The 22,842-nt window shown below is 37.0% G+C and overlaps 2 protein-coding genes and 2 pseudogenes across 2 annotated transcripts; 2 read left to right on the plus strand and 2 right to left on the minus strand.

The window, feature by feature from the left end:
* The first annotated feature begins 1,707 nt into the window (after positions 1 to 1,707).
* On the plus strand, positions 1,708 to 8,251 carry LOC115228386 (annotated as a pseudogene).
* Positions 8,252 to 11,500: 3,249 nt separating this feature from the next.
* Positions 11,501 to 12,282, plus strand: LOC115228387 (protein disulfide isomerase CRELD1-like). Its single transcript, XM_036498922.1, has 2 exons — positions 11,501 to 12,010; positions 12,052 to 12,282. The coding sequence occupies exons 1-2, from the start codon at positions 11,501 to 11,503 to the stop codon at positions 12,274 to 12,276; spliced, it is 735 nt and encodes a 244-aa protein (XP_036354815.1). The 3' UTR covers positions 12,277 to 12,282.
* A 4,866-nt stretch (positions 12,283 to 17,148) lies between these two features.
* On the minus strand, positions 17,149 to 17,638 carry LOC115228388 (ATP-binding cassette sub-family F member 2-like). Its single transcript, XM_036498923.1, has one exon. It carries the CDS (start codon positions 17,563 to 17,565, stop codon positions 17,149 to 17,151), a length of 417 nt encoding a protein of 138 aa, XP_036354816.1. The 5' UTR covers positions 17,566 to 17,638.
* An 18-nt stretch (positions 17,639 to 17,656) lies between these two features.
* On the minus strand, positions 17,657 to 19,432 carry LOC115228389 (annotated as a pseudogene).
* Positions 19,433 to 22,842: the final 3,410 nt, after the last annotated feature.

Genomic DNA, 22,842 nt, shown 5'->3' on the forward strand with positions numbered 1-22,842 from the left:
TGACTGAAGCCCGCATCTCAGATCACTGACATTGTCACGGTCTTGCTGTATTTGCCTGAAAATAACTCAAGTTTTCAAACCGAAATATTTCTTTATTAAAAATTAAATATTCTTGAACTTGATCTCGGACTTTGTTTTCTACCATTTGCTTTGCAATAAGCTTTTCGTGGAATCTTAGATTTATAAAAGAAATATACTTTTTTACAAATACAGTAATATTTGAAATATCGCTTAAAAATTTGTTTCGTAGACTTGAAAGCAGTTGTCCTCTCTCAATACAATTCACGGTGATCTAAAACGTGCAAAATTGTCAATTAACCTGTCTGATCAACTCGTACATCACTTTGTTGTACATTTCCTGTTCATTTCGCGTGATTTCGATCAGTTCGTGAAGCTAAAAGTTCAATCTCGTTGCTTTTCTTACTACTGACTGAAAATTTGTCGGACAAGACACTTCAGTCAGTTCATATATTTTCTCTAATTTTTTAACTTGTTGTCTTCCTGGAGGACGACTATTTGTAAATTTAGCTCAATAGCTTATACAGAGAAGGGACTACCGTGTGATGGGACGCGTGAGAGATGGGAATTACTGTGTATGGTCTACAACACACAAATTAGATCTTTACTCTTTATGTAGTTCAATTTTTTCTGATTTTTTGTTGATAAAAAATATCATGTCGTCCGGGCTGAGTTCAAATTCCTAAAAGAAAATATAATCACAAACTTGTGAAGAATTTATTTTGCTTGAAATGTACGATGCAGGACATACAAAAGAAATATCATCTCTTTGCATTTTTAGTAAAAACTTTACTTTCCTGATCCACAGAAGCAAATCGAATTCTCCAACAAATGAAGAAACCTTTCAATTGTTGGAAAGTACCAGGCTTGATCCCTTACGCTCATTTTAGTCTAACAAAAATATGTAAATATCTAATCCTTAGGAACTATAAAATACAGTCATTTTTTAATTTTTGAATAATTATTGTTTTTTGATAGTTTTTAAATTAATAATTTTTTTTCAAAATTCGACATAATTTTTTATTAATAAAGCATTTTCGGAAAATATTTATAATCGGTATATTGTAGTGAATTAGTTAATTTAAACAATCTACTTTTTTCTTGTTCTTTCATGTGTATCTTATCACAGTTAAAGATATCCTTGGTAGAATATGCTTTCATATTATTATTATAAGTTTTAAAAAACTTTTCTAACATTGATGTGTGGCATGATTTTTTTCACCAGAAATTAAAAAAAGTTGATGCTGTATCTCTAAACGATCAGGCCACTCATTGTAAGCTTTAAATTCGAATAAATTAAAAATTTGAGTTAGTTTTTAGCGGAAATTGTAATAATAGTCATTAAAGTAATGTCAACTCAAAAAATAATCTTAAATTAATTTTTTCATTTTGTTAGATCTTGAATCTCATATTTAATCTGCTTAATTGCTTTCAACAATTGATACAAGTTTAATCGAATAAACAAGTCAAGATTTCAAAATAAGACAAAATCGTTCTTAGTAGAAGACTTTAGGATAATAACCAATGATTGCTCGATATGACTAGGAAACTATCATGTCACATCAAAAAATAGTTCTAACGGGGAATCACATGAATTTGACAAAATTAAATATTTTTTGTTAATTAAGTAAATTATTTTGTGTTTCTAATTTTTAAATACTTTTGTCCAGTGTGCTCGTATTTGGCAATATGAAAATTGACGAAAAATCAGATGCAATTGCCCCTTCGAATGTCACAGCTTACGACCTGATCAAGATCACTGGCTGCGATAAATTTTATGATGCCGTACAAGTAAGAACCACTTTGTTGTAAATCCAGGATTGTTATTTCGAGAATGACAAAGACTGGAGACCATGTCAGTCAAAGTTAAAAGAATTTCAAAACTGCATGATTGTATATCTCTATTATATTTCCAGAACTATCAAATGAATAAAGATAAAAATAAATAGTCTAAATTTTAACTTCTTTTGATATTAATTGGAATTCAAATTAACGGCCACTTTCTCTTTTTTAAACATTTTTGTAAATTAAGTTAACTTACTTTACTTGTCAAAATTACAAAATTTGTAAAAAATATTGCAAAAATTTATTTATAAACGCATTAGCAGCAGAGTCAATAACAGCCACTGTCTCATTTATATATTTCCTTTGTCGAGACAGACGACAGTCTTCCAAGCTAAGCCAGTCAAGAATAGTCTTGCTCTTGTTGACATCCAATAATATCCTCAGAACGGACGTTTCCTCTTCTATTCTTTTCTCACTCAAATCACGAGACAGTCGCAAATACCGCTGTTCATAAACATCCTCAAAAAACGGATCTTCTCCCAAACATGTCTTCTCTTCTACCAACATATCCACATAATTCAAATAGTTTTTGCAGGCCGGAATAGAAAATTCTAAACATTTCTGGGATTTGGGCAGAGGTTGACTTTCTTCCTTGTTTTTAAGACGGGAAAGTTCATTTGTTGCCTCAGTGAGGTCGTCAATTGACTTTTTAAGACGATTGATGGAGGATTGGATATCCATTTTTATGTCAAAGTATAAATTATCCTCCAAAGGACAAGTCTTTTTGCTGGAATCCAAGTTTTCTTCGATCAACAGTCCCAGACTGCGTTTGAATCCTTGGTCAGTGTTGATAGATCTTTTATAAATGAAATAAAAAGTACAATTCGTCCCATTCGTTAGGCTTTTCCCACTGTGAACAGACAGTTACGTAATTATAGTAGTAAAGTTCACCACGAGAACTTTTATGGAGAGACCAGTTGCCTGCCACGTCGAGAGCGGATTTGCGGGCCTCAGTTTTTCGGAGTAATTCTGTTGATTTTCCGTGTTTGGGATTTGGTTTTAGGGGGATAGGTTTATTCATTAGTCCTGTATAAATAGTCTATTGGGGGATTGGTCAAATTTATGTTTAATTATAATGTTAATAAACAAAATCAAAAAGACAAATAATTACCACTTCATGTCGATTATTGATTAAATTTATTTTAAAAATTTTAATAATATTAAATTATCGATTAATTAAGAAAGTTAAATTAAATATACCGTTGATGATTTTAAATATATTTTACTAATTTTGTATGGAAGAGAGACACTATGGAAATAACCCCATATATGGAAATTATTAACTGTTTTCTCTAAAAAGGAATCAAGATTTCATTTTCGAGTTTTTGTGCAAAAAACTTTCATTATTCAAAAAAAATACATAAAATTTATTAAAATAAATAATTAATAAATTATCATTTACAAAACGTGTTAAACCAAATGGTTCTTGTGTGTCCACTACTTAATAGTCCTGTCCACTCATCAACGTGTACAACTTGAAGGGAGAACGATCCGAATCAACAGTAGCCTTACCCGCAGTATTCCAAACACAAATCAGGCCTGATATTATTTCCAAAGTGGCCGATGAAATGAGAAAGAACACCCGCCAGCCATATGCAGTCTCCAAGACAGCCGGAGTGAAGGTCACCGCCCATTCCTGGGGAACAGGCCGAGCCATGTCCAGGATTCCTCGGGTGGTCGGGTCGGGGTCCGGTCGAGCCAGTCAAGGAGCATATGGAAATATGTGTAGAGGTGGCCACATGTTTGGAGGGACCAAAATATTTCGTCGATGGTACAGAAAAATCAATCTCCGACAAAAAAGATTTGCCATTTGTTCTGCCATTGCCGCCTCAGGAGTGTCCTCGTTGGTTATGGCCAAAGGTTTGTCCAAAACACGTTTTTAGGTCACCGAGTGGAGCAAGTCCCCGAATTTCCGTTGGTTTTGGGAAACGACGTGGAAAGTTTAACAAAAACGAAGGACGCGGTCTTTGCCATGAGAAATGTGAAGGCATATGTGGACGTGGAGAAAGTAGTCGACACCAAAAGATTGAGACCTGGGCGAGGCAAAATGAGAATCGACGACATGTGCTTAAAAAGGGTCCATTGGTTATCTACAAGGAAGATAACGGAATTACACGAGCTTTCAGGAATATTCCCGGTTTTTCTGTTTTTTTTGATTTTGTAGGAGTGGATTTATTGCCGGTGTCTCAGCTTAATTTGAGAGTATTTGCTCCTGGTGGTCATGTGGGGAGATTTGTGATATGGACTGAGGGGGCGATTAGTAGTTTGGATGCTTTATATGGGACGTGGTCTACGCCTTCTCTGTGCAAGGTCGATTGGAACCTTCCCCACCCGATGATGACGGTGACGGATATTCGACGAATTTTGAGGAGTGAGGAGATTCAGAGTGAAATATGTGACCCACTTAAGATGAAGAAGAGGGCCACTAGTAAGAGGGCGAGGAAGGTGAATCCTCTCAAGAACAAGGCTCAGATGGAGAGACTCAATCCTCGTCTCATTCAGGTTCACAGAACTAAGGAAATTGCTATGGATGTTTAATTTCTTTTAATAATTCTTGGATTTTGTTACTTTTTATTGAACTACTATTCTTTTCAGATGTATATTTTTTAGTTGAATTTGCCGAAGAACAAAACTCGGAATATTCGTACTGAATTTAACGTCAAATCTGTGGAAACAGGCGATAATTTTATAACATCCTATACATACGCCGTATCGTAGTATGAAAATTAGTTTGCTGTTGGAAAGGGTTGCCTATCCCTTACATACGGTAAAAGACGTTATTGTCGTTATTTTGATACAAGTCTTTTCAAAAAAAATAGGTGGGGTCAAAAGAGATATACACTCAGTCTGTTATTATAACTTTCCGAGTTATGCATCTTGATTTTTTGTCCTTGGTAAATTCAATAACTTACAGACGACTGGTTTCACATGCGCTTTGATTTGGGAGGTTGAATAATTTGATTATTATTATTATTTAAGCCAAAACAAAATCACCGTCTTAACCATTAACTAGCACGTTCAGGTGATTCCGACACTTCTCAACAGTCGAGCGATCTTTTCACGATGTTCCGACCGTGACCCCACACACTTTCTATATGTACGGTGAATGGTTTGTGGTCCATTTCCACGATCTCCCCCATTTGCCTCTATGAGAGACTCCAGTGTTCTATGGACAATTTCCCTATCGGTGTGGTCCTTCAGTAGGTTGATAGATCTTTCTTGAATTTTTTCGATTTTTAGGCGGTTCGTTGCTGCCAGGTTACAGCCCCAAGCAGCACATGCATAGCCTATTGTTAGCTCAATATACTGCTTGTAAAGGGTCTTGTAAAGAATTGCTTTTTTTAGAACCAAAAGTGCCAATTCTCGGATTGCTTGAGAATGAAAATAAAAATATTTTTTTAATTCAACGTATTTTAATATTAAAAATTATTTGAATGCATAAAAAATGTCTGTTTTACGTTATCTCAGGTCACTAAATATTTATAAAATTAGTCAAATTGAAGCTAAAGAAATCGACGCCAAACTCTTTGCTTATTTTTCCGTGGACCAACTTATGGAATTGGCAGGTCTGGGCTGTGCCATTGCCATCAACCGGAAATACCCGACCAATCAATTTAAAAACATTTTAGTTTGTTCCGGGCCAGGAAATAACGGGGGAGACGGGCTGGTTTGTGCACGTCATCTTCGCCTATTTGTTGTATATAATACTATATTGTAGGGATATAATACTTTTCTGTACTACCCTAACAGACCTCAGAAAGTTCCTTTTCTGAGTCTTTATAATCAACTGCGTTGGACAGGTGTCACCGAAATCCAAGATTTTCCTGCTTTTGGAGAACTGAAAGACTTGGGAATTGAATTGGTGGTCGACAGTGTTTTCGGATTTGGATTTCACGGAAAACTTTTGCCGCCTTTTGATTATGTTCATTCAGTTTTGTCAACATCCGGAATACCAGTAGTGAGTGTGGACATTCCTCTCGGGTGGACAGTCGACGGGAATAACAACACTCAGTCGCTCCAACCGGACATGCTTATTTCACTCACTGCTCCTAAGCTTTGTGCCCGCAGTTTTCGCGGGAGGTTCCACATTTTGGCGGGAAGGTTCGTCCCTCCGTGTTTGGCGGAGGAGTATTCCCTCTCTCTCCCAGAATATAAAGATGCTGATCAAATCGTCGAATTGTGATTTTCCTTTATAATTATTAAATGATTTTATTTGTCATGTACTAAGAATATTGCGTAGTCGTCTTTGTTCGGGTTCAGTTCATCACAAATTCAAAAAGTAAGTAAAGAGTGTATTTCCAAATAAATGAAGAACAAAGACGAAATTTTTACATTTCGGTCAAAGAAATTGTTGTGAATATTTTCCACATCATATACTTGTTTGACATAGCAATGTCTTTCGAGCAAAACCAACTGGAACACCTAAAACACGACCAGCCGACTTGTCTGTCACGGAAAAATGTGGAAAATATTATTAAAAAAATTTATTTTTTTAATCATGAATTGAGAAAAGAAGCAGCAAATGGTGTGTACAAATTGCAAAACTCTTGCTTTAACCTTTTTTAGTCTTTTTAAAAAATTCTTTTGGGTTTAATCTAATTGATTTTATATTATTTATATCTCTAAATTCCTGTCGATTAAAATTTAATTTTTATCTTTAACACAAAATAGCTGCAAAATAAATCTTCAGAAATACTAAACAGTTTGTATAAACAATCCTTAAAAAATCTAGTAAATTTCTGATCCAAGTTCCCCTTCGTTAGATTTTTATGTGCAACCTTCCCAGCTGGACGAAGAGATAAATTTTCTTACTGGCATCTTAGCTCTATAGTAATCTTATATAATTATGTTTTTTAGAGTCTTGATATATCTTTATAAAAGCATTTAGATTATTCATATAGTCGCAGCAATACTTTGTAATTAATGTATTCATACTAATTCTGACTGCAATTTGGATGGAAATTTGTTATTCTAATATTAAAGAGTGTTTGTTATTGAATTTTCATAAGAAAAATTTGCAACATTTGCTTCAGGATATTGATTTTTGGAAAAATTCAAAAGAAGAAACAGTTTTTTTTTAAATCGTCGGTTGAGTACATAGTAAGGAATGGCGTTAATTACACTGTTCAGAATGAGAAGCAGATCGCTTATTTGTATTGCAAATGCAATGGGACGTGATCGTAGGAGAGATTTTGAATTGAGAAAGTAAACTATAGTCCTCACAATTGATGGAAATTGACAAAATACAAAAATAATGACAATTGTAGTCAACGTTGCCGCAGTATTCACTTGAGTTGGTTCCTAGTACATGATGAGTCAAATAATCACTTTTTGGGATGTTAAAGCACGCCTTTGTTTCCACTTTACAACAGCCCGCCATATTTTGTAATTTAATAAAACAAGGACAAAGAAAGGGATGATTGCCACAAATGTAAAGTAAAGACCGAAATTATATACGTGGCGGTAAAAAGAGCTTTTTCCAAAATCACTCAACTTGTTTCTATAGCATGCTTTGTTATGAATAGGAATGATGTGAAATTGAAAAAATTGTGGCATTGCCATCACAAAGGATATTACAAAAATAATCATAATCTTAAATTTTGCATTTTTTTTCTGACAAAAAATTTCAGCTTTATATGGGTGGCAAATCATGATGTACCCGTCGACAGTAAATGCAATCGTAATCCAGACAGAAGCAAACTTGTGTATATGTAATAACCCAATACCCGAAACATCGATGAAAATGCATGAGAAACCCAGAAGGTGGCTAGTCGATAAATATTCTTTGACATTTTAAAATTAGAACCACCAAATAAAGTACATCCATGAATAACTGCTGACCACAACACGTGAAATAAATCAGACACAGAGAGAGCTAGCATATATGTGTAGTTACTTGAAGAATATTTCATTTTCATCAACGTTGTCGATGTAATAACGTTCAAAAACTATTAAAACTTACGTAAAATATTACCATTCCACAAAAAGCAACAACTAAACAAGCGAGACTAGAGTAGAACACTTCTGGCGATAACGGATCTTTGGATGGCTGACAAAATTCGTTGCCATTTTTTAATCGAACAGAAGCAATTATTATAATCATTGATACTAAACTGCTATGCCTCATTCCTTACATATCATTAAATTTGTTATATAAACTCAAAGGCCATCGATATACTATATTTGTTATTAATTGATACTATCTTATTAATTAATTCTATTTTAATTACAGATTCCGTCACTACAGAAAGCGAAAATGAATCGAAAACAGTTGCTTTCAATAATCTACTTTCTAAATTGCAGTAAGAAAGTAATTAAACAGTTATGTCACAAAACCAATCTCACAAAATATATTGATTATCACATCAAACATTTTTCAACTGATTGAATATAGTATTGCACAATTTAGAGTCCGCTGGGAACGGCCCGAGTTATTTTGAGTTTAGAATGAGTATTGAAACATATAAATATATTAAATATATGATTAACTAGTTTTTTAATATTATACAACTGTGGGAACAAATCAGTCAGAAAAAATGTTTTTGTTTAAAAGCAATCTAACAAAATTTAATTAATTAACAACTACCAGTTACGAGAACTTTTATATTTGTGTAAAACCAGGTTTTTTTCCCGTGGCGCATATTACTTAGAAATTTTAAGCAGGCTCGGAGGTCATCTTCAATTGACAACAACCTGTTTGTGTCAACAAAACAAGAAAAAGCTTGTTCACACTGATATCATGTTGAGAACTGAAGCAATATTTTTATTGCCCTACTGAAGGATAAAAATCCTTTATGGAAATCCGGAACATATCTGTTGACAATTCAGCAAATATTATTTTTAATGTGGGGTTATAACGATGTTGGCAAAGCTTTTCATCTTCTGTTAAAGTAAATTGATAGTACATGATTCGGAGAATGGATTGATATCATTTATTTCAATATTAAAAAAAGGAAAATAATGATTAATGCTCTTTTCCAATTCTTCTAGATGAAATATAATACAATCACTGATCTTATCAACTAAAATATTCTTATCTTTGTATTTAATATTTTGATTAAACCTCAAAGGGAATCCCTAATAAAAACATCAACTTAAATATTCTGTATAAGATTTAACAATTTAAACAAACCGCACATAAACGTATCATCAGAGAGGCTAAACTATGGGAATAACTTTGCCCCGAACAGATGTGTTATTCTCATATCTCCAGGATAGAAGTTTTTTAATATATGAACACTAAGGTGTGCATTAGGACTTAATTAGTTAATTAGATTTTGGTGAAAAAATTGCTTATTAGATTTCTATTTATTATAACTGTGGGAACAAACCAGTCTGAAAAAATGTTTTTGTTTTAAAGCAATTTAACGAAGTTTAATTAATTAACAACTACAACTTTTATATTTGTGTATTAACAAATTTAAAAAATCAAAATCAATAAAAAATTCGATAATCAATAAATTCGGGTCAGATCTAAGTAAAAAAATCGATGATTAGGAACTCGATAAACAATCGATAATTACTTTCTCGACCTAATATTTACTTTTGTGTATAAATGTAACAATTAATATGTAGAAATTTTATTTAAAAAATAAAGAATTTTAATAAAAGAAGTTATAATTTGAAAGATCATCATAATATTGCGGAAAGAAGCGTTCCTCATAACTCCACTCCCCAAAGTGGTTTTGATTTTCAGTCAGTGGGGGCTCATATGCATTCGAGTAAGTATATTCTTCAGTAGATTGATAAGGGACATCATGATGAAAAGTGTAGGTATTTTTTTGTCCTTTTTCTCCTCATAAGATCCTGGGGTTGTTGTAATACAACCTTAAGACGCGGTTGAACTTGTCAACCGTCATCTTAGGGTTGTTTTTCAACTCCCCCCACATTCTTGCAAGTTCTGGTGGATTGGTGATGCGAAACGAATTCGACATCCCAATCCACGTGAGATACGGACACTTCTTGTTTAGGTTTTCAATAAGAAATTGATATAAATACGTCTTCATTTCCAATTAGTAATTGTCATCTGCAGAACGCACAGCACGTATTTATATTGTTCGTGGAGACGTAAATTACGGCAATTTTTGCGAATTTGCGTCTTTTTTATTAAAACGGCGTCAATTCCGGTTTGTTTTGAAGGTAAATTCGTAATAATTAAATATAAATGAATTGCACCTGCTTCTTATCAACCCAAACTTAATCAACTCTTTTTGGACACCTAAACTAAATGTTATAAGATTTGAACTTGTTTGCCTCTTCGATTTGAATAAATATGAAGAAGGCACATGACTCTACTATGTCCACTTCGTTGAGTGCCTGGTGCTTATATTTCAGACATAGTGCAACTAAGATTCTTTGCCCCTCAACCAAAAAATTACAAAACACAGAAATTTAAAAACGAAGACGAAATGTATTCCCTACAAGTTCTCGCCCTCCACAGAGGTACTGGACTAGGATGGTCCAGAAGCCTTGATTATGTTCCTACGGAAGTGTCTTAATAGTAATAAAAAGTAGGATTAAGTAATTTATGAGAATTGAAACATATATTAAATATATATGATTTACCAGTTTTCAAATATTATAGAATAAACTATATGAATAAGAAGAAAGTGGTGTCTTTGGCATATATGTTTATCGGGTGGAATCTGCTGGGATTGGCACTTTATAAAAATGTCCAAATCAGTCCAACCTTCTTTGGTTGTCTCACTTTTAATGTTCCCAGACCTCCCACTTAACGAACGGATTCTCCGTACACTTGGTTTTATCCAAGTCCACGAAAAAACATGAATCTAGTTATACAAATAATTTATTTTATTATTTTGTAAAACTAATTAAATAATAATAAATTGTTTGTGTTTCAATGCCAAGTTGTGCATCCGACGATAAGCCCAAAAACGCCACAGAATGGCAGCGAAGGAAACTCGAAAAATTGATGGAAGAGCCAGTTAAACCCCCCAAATTATCCACAGGACAAACCAGTCGTAATCCCCAACATGGCCGACCCAGTAAAGCCAACTGACCCCCCTCAGTTCGTCCATCACGTGTGGGGTACCCATATATAAGCACCTTCAAGGGTCAAGCGCTGGAGTGGGAAGTGGGGACTTTCACGTCTACCGGGGAATTCGTCGTCGGGAGTACGCCCGTCAGAAAATATTGGAATATAACGCTTTCCAGGCAGGCCTAGTGAGTAACCCGCAGGACAAGGTGGCCAGGGAGTTCTACCAGCGAATGGAGGCAGAGACAATGATGTTGCAGGCAAAGACTGACAAGAAACACAAAAAGAGGTATTCGGGTGATTTAGTGGAGGGTTAAACGTAAAAATAAATTGAGGGAGTTGAAGGAAAAGGGTCTCTTTGTTAAGAAAAAGAAGAATGTCCAGTCACCAGAGGAATCATCTTCTGAATGATTATTTTTGATTAAATTTATAATGGATGTAAAATTCTTTAATTTATTTTTTAATTTTTTTTTTTTTTTTTTTTTTTTTTTTTTTTTTTTTTTTTTTTTTTTTTTTTTTTTTTTTTTTTTTTTTTTTTTTTTTTTTTTTTTTTTTAATTAATATTAATACGTGTAATGTTAATCTTCTTGTTTGTGGTGTCCTTTCAGTTCACCCACCCACATAAATGCACAATTTGCAGAAATGTGGTGGACAGATTTGAACTGGTTGGCCATATTTATATCACCACAGAAAATGGCCGACACAGCAGGACTGAACTACGAAGGCGGAGACCCGACATGGCAGCAAAAGAATTTGGCCGCCTACAAAGACAGTGAAATGCGACTTTATACAATTCTGGAAAATATATGCCACAATAAGCCCAATTCGAACACCCTCCAAGCTGACCAATGCAATTCCTTCCTCGGAGATGTGGAAGATGACTTGGTGGAGTGGTGGTCTACTGGAAGAGGAAAAAAGGGACTGTTTCAGACACTCTGTGTGGATATGTACAGTCTCTGCTGCCCCTTTGGTCACTATGGTCCTCACTGTCATCCCTGTCCTGCCGATTTGGGACCCCACTGTTCCTGCAATGTAGAGACTGGTCTCATTACTAGGGGAATGGGACGCGGAGTGGGACAGGAGTGTGTGACTGTTGGGAGGGCTATGTGGGCCAGGACTGTGAGGAATGCTCGATTGGCTACTTCCGGGAGGGCCAAACTTGCCAAAGTTAGTTTATGGGATATTTGGTAGAGTGTTCTCCTCCTTGCGACCAGTGCAGTGGGGGTGAGTATTGTGACTTGTGTGGTGAAGGATATGTGTTGAATGAGGAAAGGAAGTGTGTGGATATTGATGAGTGTAATGAGAGGCCGTGTGGGAGGCAGGGAATATGTATTAATATTCCTGGGAGTTATCATTGCTCGTGTGGGGATGGTCTTCCTCCCACTGAGGGGCCGTGCTATCCTGATTCTGACTTGTGAGTCTTAGTTGGCCTTATTTATTATCAAAGATGTTTAAAAATAATACTTTTATCTGACTTGTGAGGTCTAGTTTGGTGAATGTCAACATTATAAAGTGTGCTGGTTTTTCAAGGATTAGTCATTGCAAGTTATGGTTGTGTTATTTTTACTGTGAAAGACCACCCACTTTTAAGAACACTATTTTGTGAGGAGGAATGAGACTTGAAACTGAAAAAAGTACAAATCGTAGTTGAAACATTGCAAAAAACTGGCTTTTGTACATTAAGATAAGATAAGTTTATTTGTCTCAAAAAAGATATTGGACATAAAGTTATTCACAAAGTTGTCCATCGCTATTTCCTTCTCCTCTCTATAAACTTTCTGAACTGGCTTTCGACAAGGTCATAAAAACGTTTTCTGAAAGCTCGATATTTGCTCTCGTAGATTTACGCCAAAGGCCGCCTTGAGCGCTAGTCTCCTCGTTTTTTTCAGTAGTTTAATAATCCTTGCCTTAGAAGGGGACAAGATCCACCCTTCCAGCCCATACATCAGCACAGGAAGAATGGCTACTCGGAAAATGAATAGTACCGTCGCAGGAGATAGGCGAAAGAAATATGATCATTTGTGTACACCGTTTTTTCCTTAGAATAATGTCTTCGTCACACTTTCCATTTTCAGAAAATTTAACTCCCAGGTATAAAAACGATTGGGTCTTCCGAATAAAGTCAATCATGTTTGATAAGGCTTTTGCACTTCTTTTTGCTGATACTTGAGTGAGCGTGCAATTGACAGAGTCAAGTACTTTACTGCCATCCACTGTTTTATTTGCTTTAAGTAAATACTCGGGATAACGTACGATACACTCTTTATCATTTCGCCAACACATTGAAAACTTGATTCACAAATGTGAAATGAACGCCATCCGCTCACTCACCGGACCAGACTTTGGACAAAACAAGGAATGCTTAATATTCCTATACAAACAATACATTGACAGTGTCAAGTACTTTACTGCCATTCACTGTTTTATTTGCTCTAAGTAGAATTTTAGTTTCATTTCCGATGTTGTAGGTAGGACTGTTTCGTCCATAAATAAGCACGCTAGCTGAGATGCACATTGGTTTTGGAAAGTCTGTCATGTACACGTTGAATAGTAATGAGCTGAGAACTGATCCTTCAGGTACTCCCCTTTTTTGGAGAATGGCTTTTAAATCTTGGCCAAGGTATTTGACAGAGGAGATTCTCCAATTCAAAAAGCTCGCTAACCATCCAAGGGTTTCCGCATCGATGTCACAATTTTCAAGATTTTTCAGCAAGACTGAGTGACAGACAGTCAAAAGCTTTCGATGCATCCAAGCAGACAATACTGGTCGATAAGAATTATTCCTTCTGATTCCAATGAAATGCAAAAATAAAAACGACATAAAGTAAAAAAAAGGACATCATAAAAATCATCCCCGTGCTCCCACGTGGCACAATTTATTAGGTTTGCCATGAATAATTAAGATAATTAAAAAAAAAAATTAATCAATAATTGATAAAAAATAAGCTTTATTTTAATTAAAACTATTTTATATTTTAAAGGCTCTCGGGGCGCATTTTTGACACCCTGACTTAAGCTGTTTATATCTAAAATTGTAGTTTCTTATTTCAAATATTCTGATGCGCAAAAATGGGTTAATCATGAAACTCACGTTTGCTAAAATATTTTATAAAAGTCCACAAATTGAGGATAGGTAAATTTGTACAAAATAAGATAAGAATAAAAACAAATAAATAAGTTTGAGTTTCAAAAACGAATTTATACAGTCCCGGCCAAATTTTAGAGGCACCGTATTTTTTTCTTAAAAATGCATATTTTTAGCAAAACTAGTTTTAAGTGAAGGACTTGATAATTTGTACGAGAAAGTGTATCTTGTTCAGCAAGAGGGAGCGACCTGTCATACATCCAGGTCAACCAAAGAATACCTCACTAAAAATAATATAAATCTGGCCGAGTCAGTCTCCGGACTTGAAAACAGTCGAAAATCTTTGGTCGATTTTAAAAAATAGAATGAGAAACGTCAATGCGTCCTCAATTCAGGAATTATGCAGTGAGACAAAAAATGCATGGAATAACATCGACAGTGATGTCGTTTTAAGTTCGACCCGATCTTTGCGGCTGAGATCCTTTTTAGCTGAGTTTATTTTTGAGGGCTGATTGTTGAGGATATTGTTTGCGGTTAGTGCGTTCAAGGAGGATTTAGTTATTAGTTCTTTTATTTACGATGGTTTTTTGTTGGGGAATGAGCTTAGGATACGGCTGTAGTGGAATGCTGGTGTGTTTTTGATGTTCCTGTCAGGGTTTGGTGTTGTCGTGAGATTGTGATTTGAGTAGTGTTTGATCATACGCGCGAAAGCGAAGAATTGAGTTCCACAGATGTCGTAATGGTCTGCAAGTTTGATCATGTTGGTTTCCTGATGCATATGGTCGGTCGGAGTAGACTTCATACAACCCGTAATGATTTTGAATGTTTGGTTTTGGATTGATTGTAACTTCTGAAGGAGTGTTTTTGACAGGAGAGACACACATGATGGACTTGCGTAGTCCAATGTTGGAAAAATGTATTGTTTCTATAGAAGTATTAAACATTCCTTGTTTTGTCCAAAGTCTGTTCCGGTAAGTGAGCGGATGACATTCATTTTACATTTGTGAATCAGGTTTTCAATGTGTTGGCGAAATGATAAAGAGGAGAATTTAAATATTGTTAATTCTGATTGTCGAAGTGAAATTGTGTTTTCGTGTATTACTTGTTAGAAGAGTGGCTGATGATTTAGTTGGTGATAGAGATAGACCGTTTAAAGTGATCCAGTTATAAAGGGTATCAATGAATGGCTGAACTTGACGACATGCTGCCGTTGGATTTGTGTTTGATGACGTGATCGTAATATCATCTGCGTACAGGAACAGAGATACATTTTCGGGTGGTGTAGGAATTTCACTTAGGTAAGTGTCGAAAAGTGTGGGGGATAGGACTGAGCCCTGAGGTACTCCATTGGGGAGGATGCATGTATTTGAGCGTTTTTGTCTCTCACCAAGATATTTGGATATCCATCGTTTTGAGTTATTATCGATATTTGTGTTGATGATTTTGTTTATTAGTGTGAATCGCGGAATGGATTCAAAAGCTTTGCTTAGATCCAGAGTGATTAATATTGTCCGAAGGAGAGGGTTTTTTCTTGAATCCGTTTGATATTGTTTGTAATATTTGTGAGTAAAGTTGTCGTCAAATGATATTGTCTGAAGCCATTTTGCGTTTTGCTAATTGGAAGTTTATGAGATATTCTGTTTAAAATTAGACGTTCCATTATTTTTGAGGAGGTGCACAAAAGTGTGATTGGTCTGTATGATGATGGGTCGGCAGCTGGTTTATGTAGTTTTAATTTCGTGACAATTTCCCAATTTTCCATATTCTCGGGATGGTGTTGTTGCTAAAAGATTCATTTAGTATCGATATGAGATATTTTAATCAATGATCACCCAGACCTTTAAGGTGGAAACTGCTAATGTTGTCGGGTCCAGTTGCATGGGATTGTTTGAGATTGTAAATTACGTTTTTTACTTCTTCTTGGGTGAATGGATTGGGATTGTGGTCAAAGGGATATTTTGTACTCGTAATTTGTGTGAGTGACAGTCTCGTTTGCGGTTGCTGATGTTCTTGAAGTGTTTCATCAACAGATCGGCATGTTCTTTGTTAGTGAGTATACCATTTTTGGATTTTATAGACTCATGGTTTCTCCATCGTTGGAGTTAACGATTCTGTTTATTGTTTTGAAGAGTGTTTTTGTTTTGTAGTATTGGTGAACTAACGCCAGTTTTCTTTTTTCCTTTCCTTGAGTTTGTTAGATATCTTCTTTTTTAGTTCCCTTAGTCGAGTGGCATTATCCGTGATTCCTGACCGAGACGTATTTTGTTTGAGGTTGTCACGAGTTTTCATTAAATCTGGTATTTCCTTGGTGTAGTTCGGGTTATATTTCCTTATGTTCCCCATGGGATATGTCTTCGCTTCTTTCGAAACAAAAATATGATGATTCATATCACCAACCTACATTAAAAATTAAAAAGAATTAAAACTTTCAATGGACAGGCAAATTTACATACTTCACAATTTCGAATGACTTTTCTGATTATGTCATTTTTAACAATGAAGTATCTTTGTCGAAACTCATATTCAATCTTATTTACTCCTCCGTGTAAATATTTGAGATACAATCTGCGCATTAATCGTAAATCTAGAGTACCTTTCATTGATTTTTGTAAAATTCTCGATCTTTTTTATAAGTCTATTTTTTGCTTTCCTAGAAAAATCTTCCGGAAATTTATTTTCGATCTGTCAAGTCGTATAGTCGAATAATCTGGAATTTTTGGCGTTTTATGTTTTTCATTTAATTTGTTTTCTTTTATTAAGGCAATATCGATGTTGTTTGAGATAATAAAGTGTTTGAACTCCATGAATTTGTTTTGGATTCCGTTCAATTGGAGAATATTTATTTTATTCTGACGCTTTGGACTGGAAATGGTGTGATCCTTTTGGATCTGCCTGCTTTCTAGTCATGGCCGCCTAAGAGTGTTACCCCGAGGGACTATTGAGGAACAATTCCTCTGTAGATACAGATCTGATAACTCCATTAGAGCGCCCATGTTGACCTGATGAAATATTAAAAACGCTGATTGGTTAAATAAACAGTTCCCATCGTAAAATGAAATTAAAAATCAATTTTATTTGTCAATCTTATTTTGGAAAAAAACCTTAAAAAATATTTTTTTAATCCCAAATAAGCAGAAAGGGTTATTAAAGACTCAGTAAACACACACATTTATTAATAAGAACCAAAATAATAAAATACGAACTATTATAAAGATTTTTCAACAAAGTCTTTGAGAACGAGCTGTTTATAGTCATCAATAGTGCCATCCCACACATCGACAGAGCCCTTTCGACATATCCAAATATCCTCAGCCACCTGAGAGATAAGCCTGAAGTCGTGGGACACCAGAATAACCCCTCCAGGGAAATCAACAAGGGCATCAGCAAGAGCATCGATAGTCTCCATGTCCAAATGATTCGTCGGCTCGTCCAGCAGGAGAATGTGCGGTCTCTGCCAAGCCAACCAAGCGAAGGTGACACGACAGCGCTGCCCGTCACTCAAATTCCTCATCACACAGACTTGTTGCTGTCCCGACAGACCATACCGGCCAATTATCTTCCTCATGTCCTCAATTTCCTTGACTTGGGGAAACTGCTTCATCATCCAATTGAGGGCGGACATATCCAAGTCAAGAATGTCCTGCAAGTGCTGATGATATCTCCCAAACTTGAGGTGGGCATTCCGCCTAATTGCCCCTTCCGTGGGCACCAACTTAACCATAAAACACACAAAACACCTCGTCGCATATCAGTTTGAGAAAAGTGGACTTTCCGGCCCCATTTCTGCCCACAAGTGCCAATCGAGTGTCCAAGTCAATCCCAAACTCCAAATTACGGAAAACGAAAGGCTCCTGCCCACTATAACTGAAGGACACGTTCTGAATCATAATCACAGGAGGCGGAATATCCGAACACCCAAAAAATGTGAACGCAGGAGCCTTCTCAGCCCCACTGGCCAACATGGCAGTACTCGTCCTCTCCATCATCCGATTCATTTGCTTCTCCCTACTTTTGGCCTGTCGAGCCAATTTGGCAGTCCCATGTCCGAATCGTGCAACGTAGTTCTTGAGGTGCTGCATCTTCCCCTGCTCCCACTGCTGTCTCTTCTGCTGATTCTCCTCCATGTTGGCCCGAATGGTCACATACGAGTCATAATTCCCCTTAAATCACTCGCCACCACTCACAGTGAACAAATGCAGCTTCTTTTTGAACATCAACAACACTCGTGTGCAGACTCCATTCAGGAAATCCTGCGAGTGGGAGACCACCACCAGAATGCCCTGGAAACTGCATTTAGTCACAAAGACTACGATTGGAGTTCCCTTTCCAGCCAAACACACGACTCGAGGTCCAAATGATTGGTCGGCTCGTCCAATAGGAGTAGGAGAGGACGAATTAGAAGAGCTCGGGCAAGGGAGACCCTCATCCGCCACCCACCGGAAAACGAGTTGAGAGGACGCTGCTGCATTTCGTTTGTAAATCCAAGACCGAACAGAATTTTGGCTGCCTTTGGACGGATTTTGTCAGGATCGATCAGGTCGAGTCGGTCGTAGATTGACATGAGGAGTTCATGGGACTCGGGACTGTCGGAGACCGCCAACTGGACGCTCTGTTCCTCAAAAATGGCACGTTCGGAGTCCACGTTGATTACACAGTCAATGACAGACTCCTCTGTGGAATCCATTTCCTTGTGTAAATGATAAATGTCGATTTCAGGAGGAATGGGGAGATCACGGGCAGCAAGGGCACTCAGCAGGGTGGACTTGCCTTAATATGACAGGCATTGGGTAATACCACAGCCATTACTCCAATCAGGCCATATCTCTGTCCGTAGTTGAGCTCAATCGAGGTGTCCATGAGAAGTTCAGTTCCGTGGTAGATGAGGCTTACTCCGTCGATGTGGACATCACGGGAATCGCCCTGTGAGGATAGTACCCCAGTACACGACCTGTATGCCTGTTCGGGGTCATTCTTGTTCTCTAATACCACAGCTTTGTGTGTTTTATACATAAAAGTTACTTTTTACAATTTTCGGCTCAGGTTTTTTTTTATTCCCCTTTCTCCTGTTATCAGATGGCATAGCACGAAAACAAAACGCGGAGAATAATTTATTATAATTATCAATCCACATTAGACTTAATTAATTTGTGATATTTATTCATTTAAAAAAGGGAGATTGTTCCCAATCCATTTAATTCCCTATCAGGGTCAGTCACCATACCTCCCTTAGTTGTCTTTATAGCATGGTCAGTAGCAGATGGTAGTACAGAGGACAGTATAGTGCTTGGAGGAGTACAGAATGTAGTGATTTACAATTATTTTGCAAATAGTTCTTTTTAATGTTCTCTTTGTCTAGAATTGCTATTTAGAGGCAACACATTTGCGATTGTAATTCCACTTGCTTTTGAAAGTTAGTTAGTAAGTGCCTAAGGTTTCGCACATGCCGTACTTTCAACTATCCTTCCAGTCAGTTTTTTCCATCCAGCCATGTTTGGAAATGTCTCTAAGATTGTCACCAGTTTTAAGTCGGTCGTCAATTCCTCAGGCAGAAGGAAGCATGCGTCTTGGCCGACCCCGAAATCCAATTCCGTGAGAAAAGCGTCTAGTCTGTCAAAATCCGTTTTCGATGTTCCCCATGTTCCCGAGTTGTATAATAGGATTGATAGTACGAACGCATCATACAGACGTGTCCGAAGATTTAGAGAGATAAGTTTTCTGTGTGTCCAGATACTCCACATCTTTCTTAGTGCACATGACGCCAACATTTTTCTGCGGTCAATGTCCTCAGCATCGTCCGAGCCTTTTAGTAAACCTCCACTTCTCGTTCCCAGTCGACAGCCGCTGAATCAAAGTTAAGTTCGTCTCTTCCGAATTGATCTTCAGGGATCTCCTCCACATCCTCAAATACAAAACCGATGTCGTCGACGTATATTAGTTCCACAAAATGATTATTTAAGTGATGCAACCTTTTGAAAAAGTGCAAAAATATCAACTCACTCTTGAAAGAAACACAAGTCCAACAATCTTGCGATTTAAATACACCCTTGTTTATTTAAATCGTTGATGAATAAGAGTTCGCATAATCTAGCCTTGTTTTATTCCCACAATTTACCAAGTCCATAACTTTAGCCAACTGTTGCTGTTTCCAAGGAAATTGTTTAGGAGGCTGTGGTTAGAACATGTCAGAGAAAGCACTCATGGACTGCAACCTTCTGAAGGACCTTGGCGAATTGGTTGGTTGGTCAGCTGACTGTCAGTGTTCTTCAAGCGGGATTAATGTCGACATAGTCAAGCAGAAGAACGATTGGAAGTCGATTGAAGAACTGTTCTTGTTCTTTGGCCTTAAATTCGACTGTCGGTCCTTGACCCCACTGAAAAACCTAAACAAACTAAAAATAATTGCCTGCAATATATCAAACCCTTCCGAACTGAGCAAACTGACCAGTCTGGGAGAATTGTGGGTGTGCGAGTGTGAGTTGACAGTATTATTTCCATTTATTAATAAAGAGTGTCATTCCTCTCCAATCGTGCACACATTTGAGACACCTTTACCTATTCGACAATCAAATCACGGTGATTGATAATTTGGACAAAATGTGTGCTCTGGAAGTATTGTGGCTCAGTAACAACCAAATAAAGTTAATTGAGGTAAATTGGGCGTGTCATTCGAGGGATTGGACGACTGTGGCAACCTACGAGTTCTCAACATTGCAGGCAATCAAATCTCAACGACTAGTAGTTCTCGTTTGTAGTACAATCAGGCAATTCATTGGGCAAATTGACAAATCTACAAGACCTCAATTTGGCAGGGAATCAACTCTCTTCGTTTTCTGTAGTGAATGTCACTCCACGTGATTAGGAAGTACAAAAGTTACAACAACTCAAGTCGCTCAAGTCCCTCGTTTTCAATCAAAAATTGTATTCCAATAACCCTCTCGTGGACAACAGCAATTATTTGAATATTCTGCTTCACCTCCTGCCCACCCTCGTCGAGTTGGACGACGTCATCCTGACTGAGGAAATGTTCAGGCAAAGTCGGGTTTGGTTCAAAATGTAATTGCAGGACTATTTCACAAAAAAGCACATGCTTTACAGATTCGAATTGTTCAACGACCTCACACGGGAAAGGAAAGCCAAGTTTGATGCCAAGTTTGATAACTACGTCGAGGAATTGGAAGATCACCACAAGGAGCTGACAAGGATGATTAAAACAGTCATTTGCTGTTATTCCATTTTTAGATCAACCGAAGTCTGACTGCTTGTGGAATGTATGGAGTGGACAGTTCTGAATACACTCGCTTGTCCGAGGTTAGAGTCCCTCATTAAGTTACCGAGGGGGACAAATGTGAGTTGAGGGAACTGGAGAAGCGACTTGTAAATGTCGAAAGTGATATTTCCCAGTATTCTTATCATGTCTATTCAGAGCTGACAAAATGTACACAAACACTCTCCGTCGAATTGAACGAAATCAATTTTTTGATCGACAGATTAAACAAGTCGAGTTCGAAATGTGTGGAGACTTGACTGTCCTCGAAGTGAGTCCGGACGATTCCTCGTGAGCATCGACTGGATTCATTTCACAGGTTTACGGAATGTGCAGAACTGTTGAAAACATTTGTGTGCAATAGACAGTTACGCGACATGGGCATTGCTCGACTGCGTATTCACAGATTACAAAGTATAAGGCAACGGCGTGCAGAAGAGACCATTCCCCATTCGTATCACATTCGGTGATTGACAGGCCAACAGAGAGTGGACTACTTTGCTTTGTTGTTCATTTAATATAGTCCTCAATGTTATGGTTTGATGTGTCTGTCACATGACAGGACACCCCTGAATTCACCAACTCGCTAAACTACTTATTACACAAACAGGGAATCAGTCTGCCTATTCGTCACGACAGAAAATATGGTCGTAAACTGCTAATTGATTAGTTTTAGTGAGTCTATTACTGGTGGAGTGTTATATTGGCCATTCCAACGTTGAATCGAAGGCTGACATAAAGTAATGTTACGTAATAGTCGTAGATTGTTTGTGAACAAGAGTGAGGAGTGTGATGAGTGTAGTGGACACTTTTCCCGATATAAATTCAAATCAAATGACTTGCTGCGTCCTGTTTTCCTGGTTGACGTAGAATTCGTACTTTTAAAGGTCAAATTCCTTTTTTTAATCAAAGGACTCAAAATGGGACATTTCTTGCTGGGATTTTGAAATTAAATTAAACAAACTTACCAACTTTAGTCCAATAAAAGTCTCCTCAGAGACCCTAAAGGCACTACTCAACAAAAAAGTTGACAAAAAGTAATTCTATTTTTCATGTCTAAGGTTCCTAAATGAAGACAGGCCTCATGTCAACGTCCATGGAATACAAGGACTGTCGTTGAAGGACTTTAGAGGAGGCGACATTGTCAAACTCGATCTTTCACACACAAATTTGACAAGTCTTTTGGGTTTAGACGAACTCGTCAATTTGAGCTATCTGGACGTGTCGGATAATAATATTAGAGATATAGAAGTGAAGCAGGTTGACTAGTCGAGACACTTGCAGACTAACCACCGTCTACAAACACTGATAATCCATTCGAATATGTTGTCAGATCTCCCACTCTGTGTCGACATTTTGGCCACTTATTTCTCGAATATTGCACAATTGGACTTGAGATTTAACTTATTTGAGAGGAATCTGAACAGGACATTGATTCTCTCTAAACTACCCAAACTTGTGTCACTCAACAATACAGATGTAAGTGGAGTGCTGAGAACACCCATAAACACCAGCATACAAACATACATCAAACTGGTTGCTAGACTGACCACATTTCAGGGACTGTGCCAAACAAGCAACACAGCAGAACTACAACCCACTCTCAGTCCCAGGACAGTCTGTTCTCAGCTGATA

Source organism: Octopus sinensis, unplaced genomic scaffold, assembly GCF_006345805.1.
Source record: "Octopus sinensis unplaced genomic scaffold, ASM634580v1 Contig10384, whole genome shotgun sequence".
Classification (NCBI taxonomy): Eukaryota; Metazoa; Mollusca; class Cephalopoda; order Octopoda; family Octopodidae; genus Octopus; species Octopus sinensis.

Bases quoted from the DNA above. Each gene is read 5' to 3' on its own strand.
- LOC115228387 (XM_036498922.1), top strand. From the start codon at position 11,501: ATGTGGTGGACAGATTTGAACTGGTTGGCCATATTTATATCACCACAG. The intron at 12,011-12,051 runs GCCAAACTTGCC...TATTTGGTAGAG, and splicing joins GATTGGCTACTTCCGGGAGG to TGTTCTCCTCCTTGCGACCA.
- LOC115228388 (XM_036498923.1), bottom strand. From the start codon at position 17,565: ATGTCCGCCCTCAATTGGATGATGAAGCAGTTTCCCCAAGTCAAGGAA.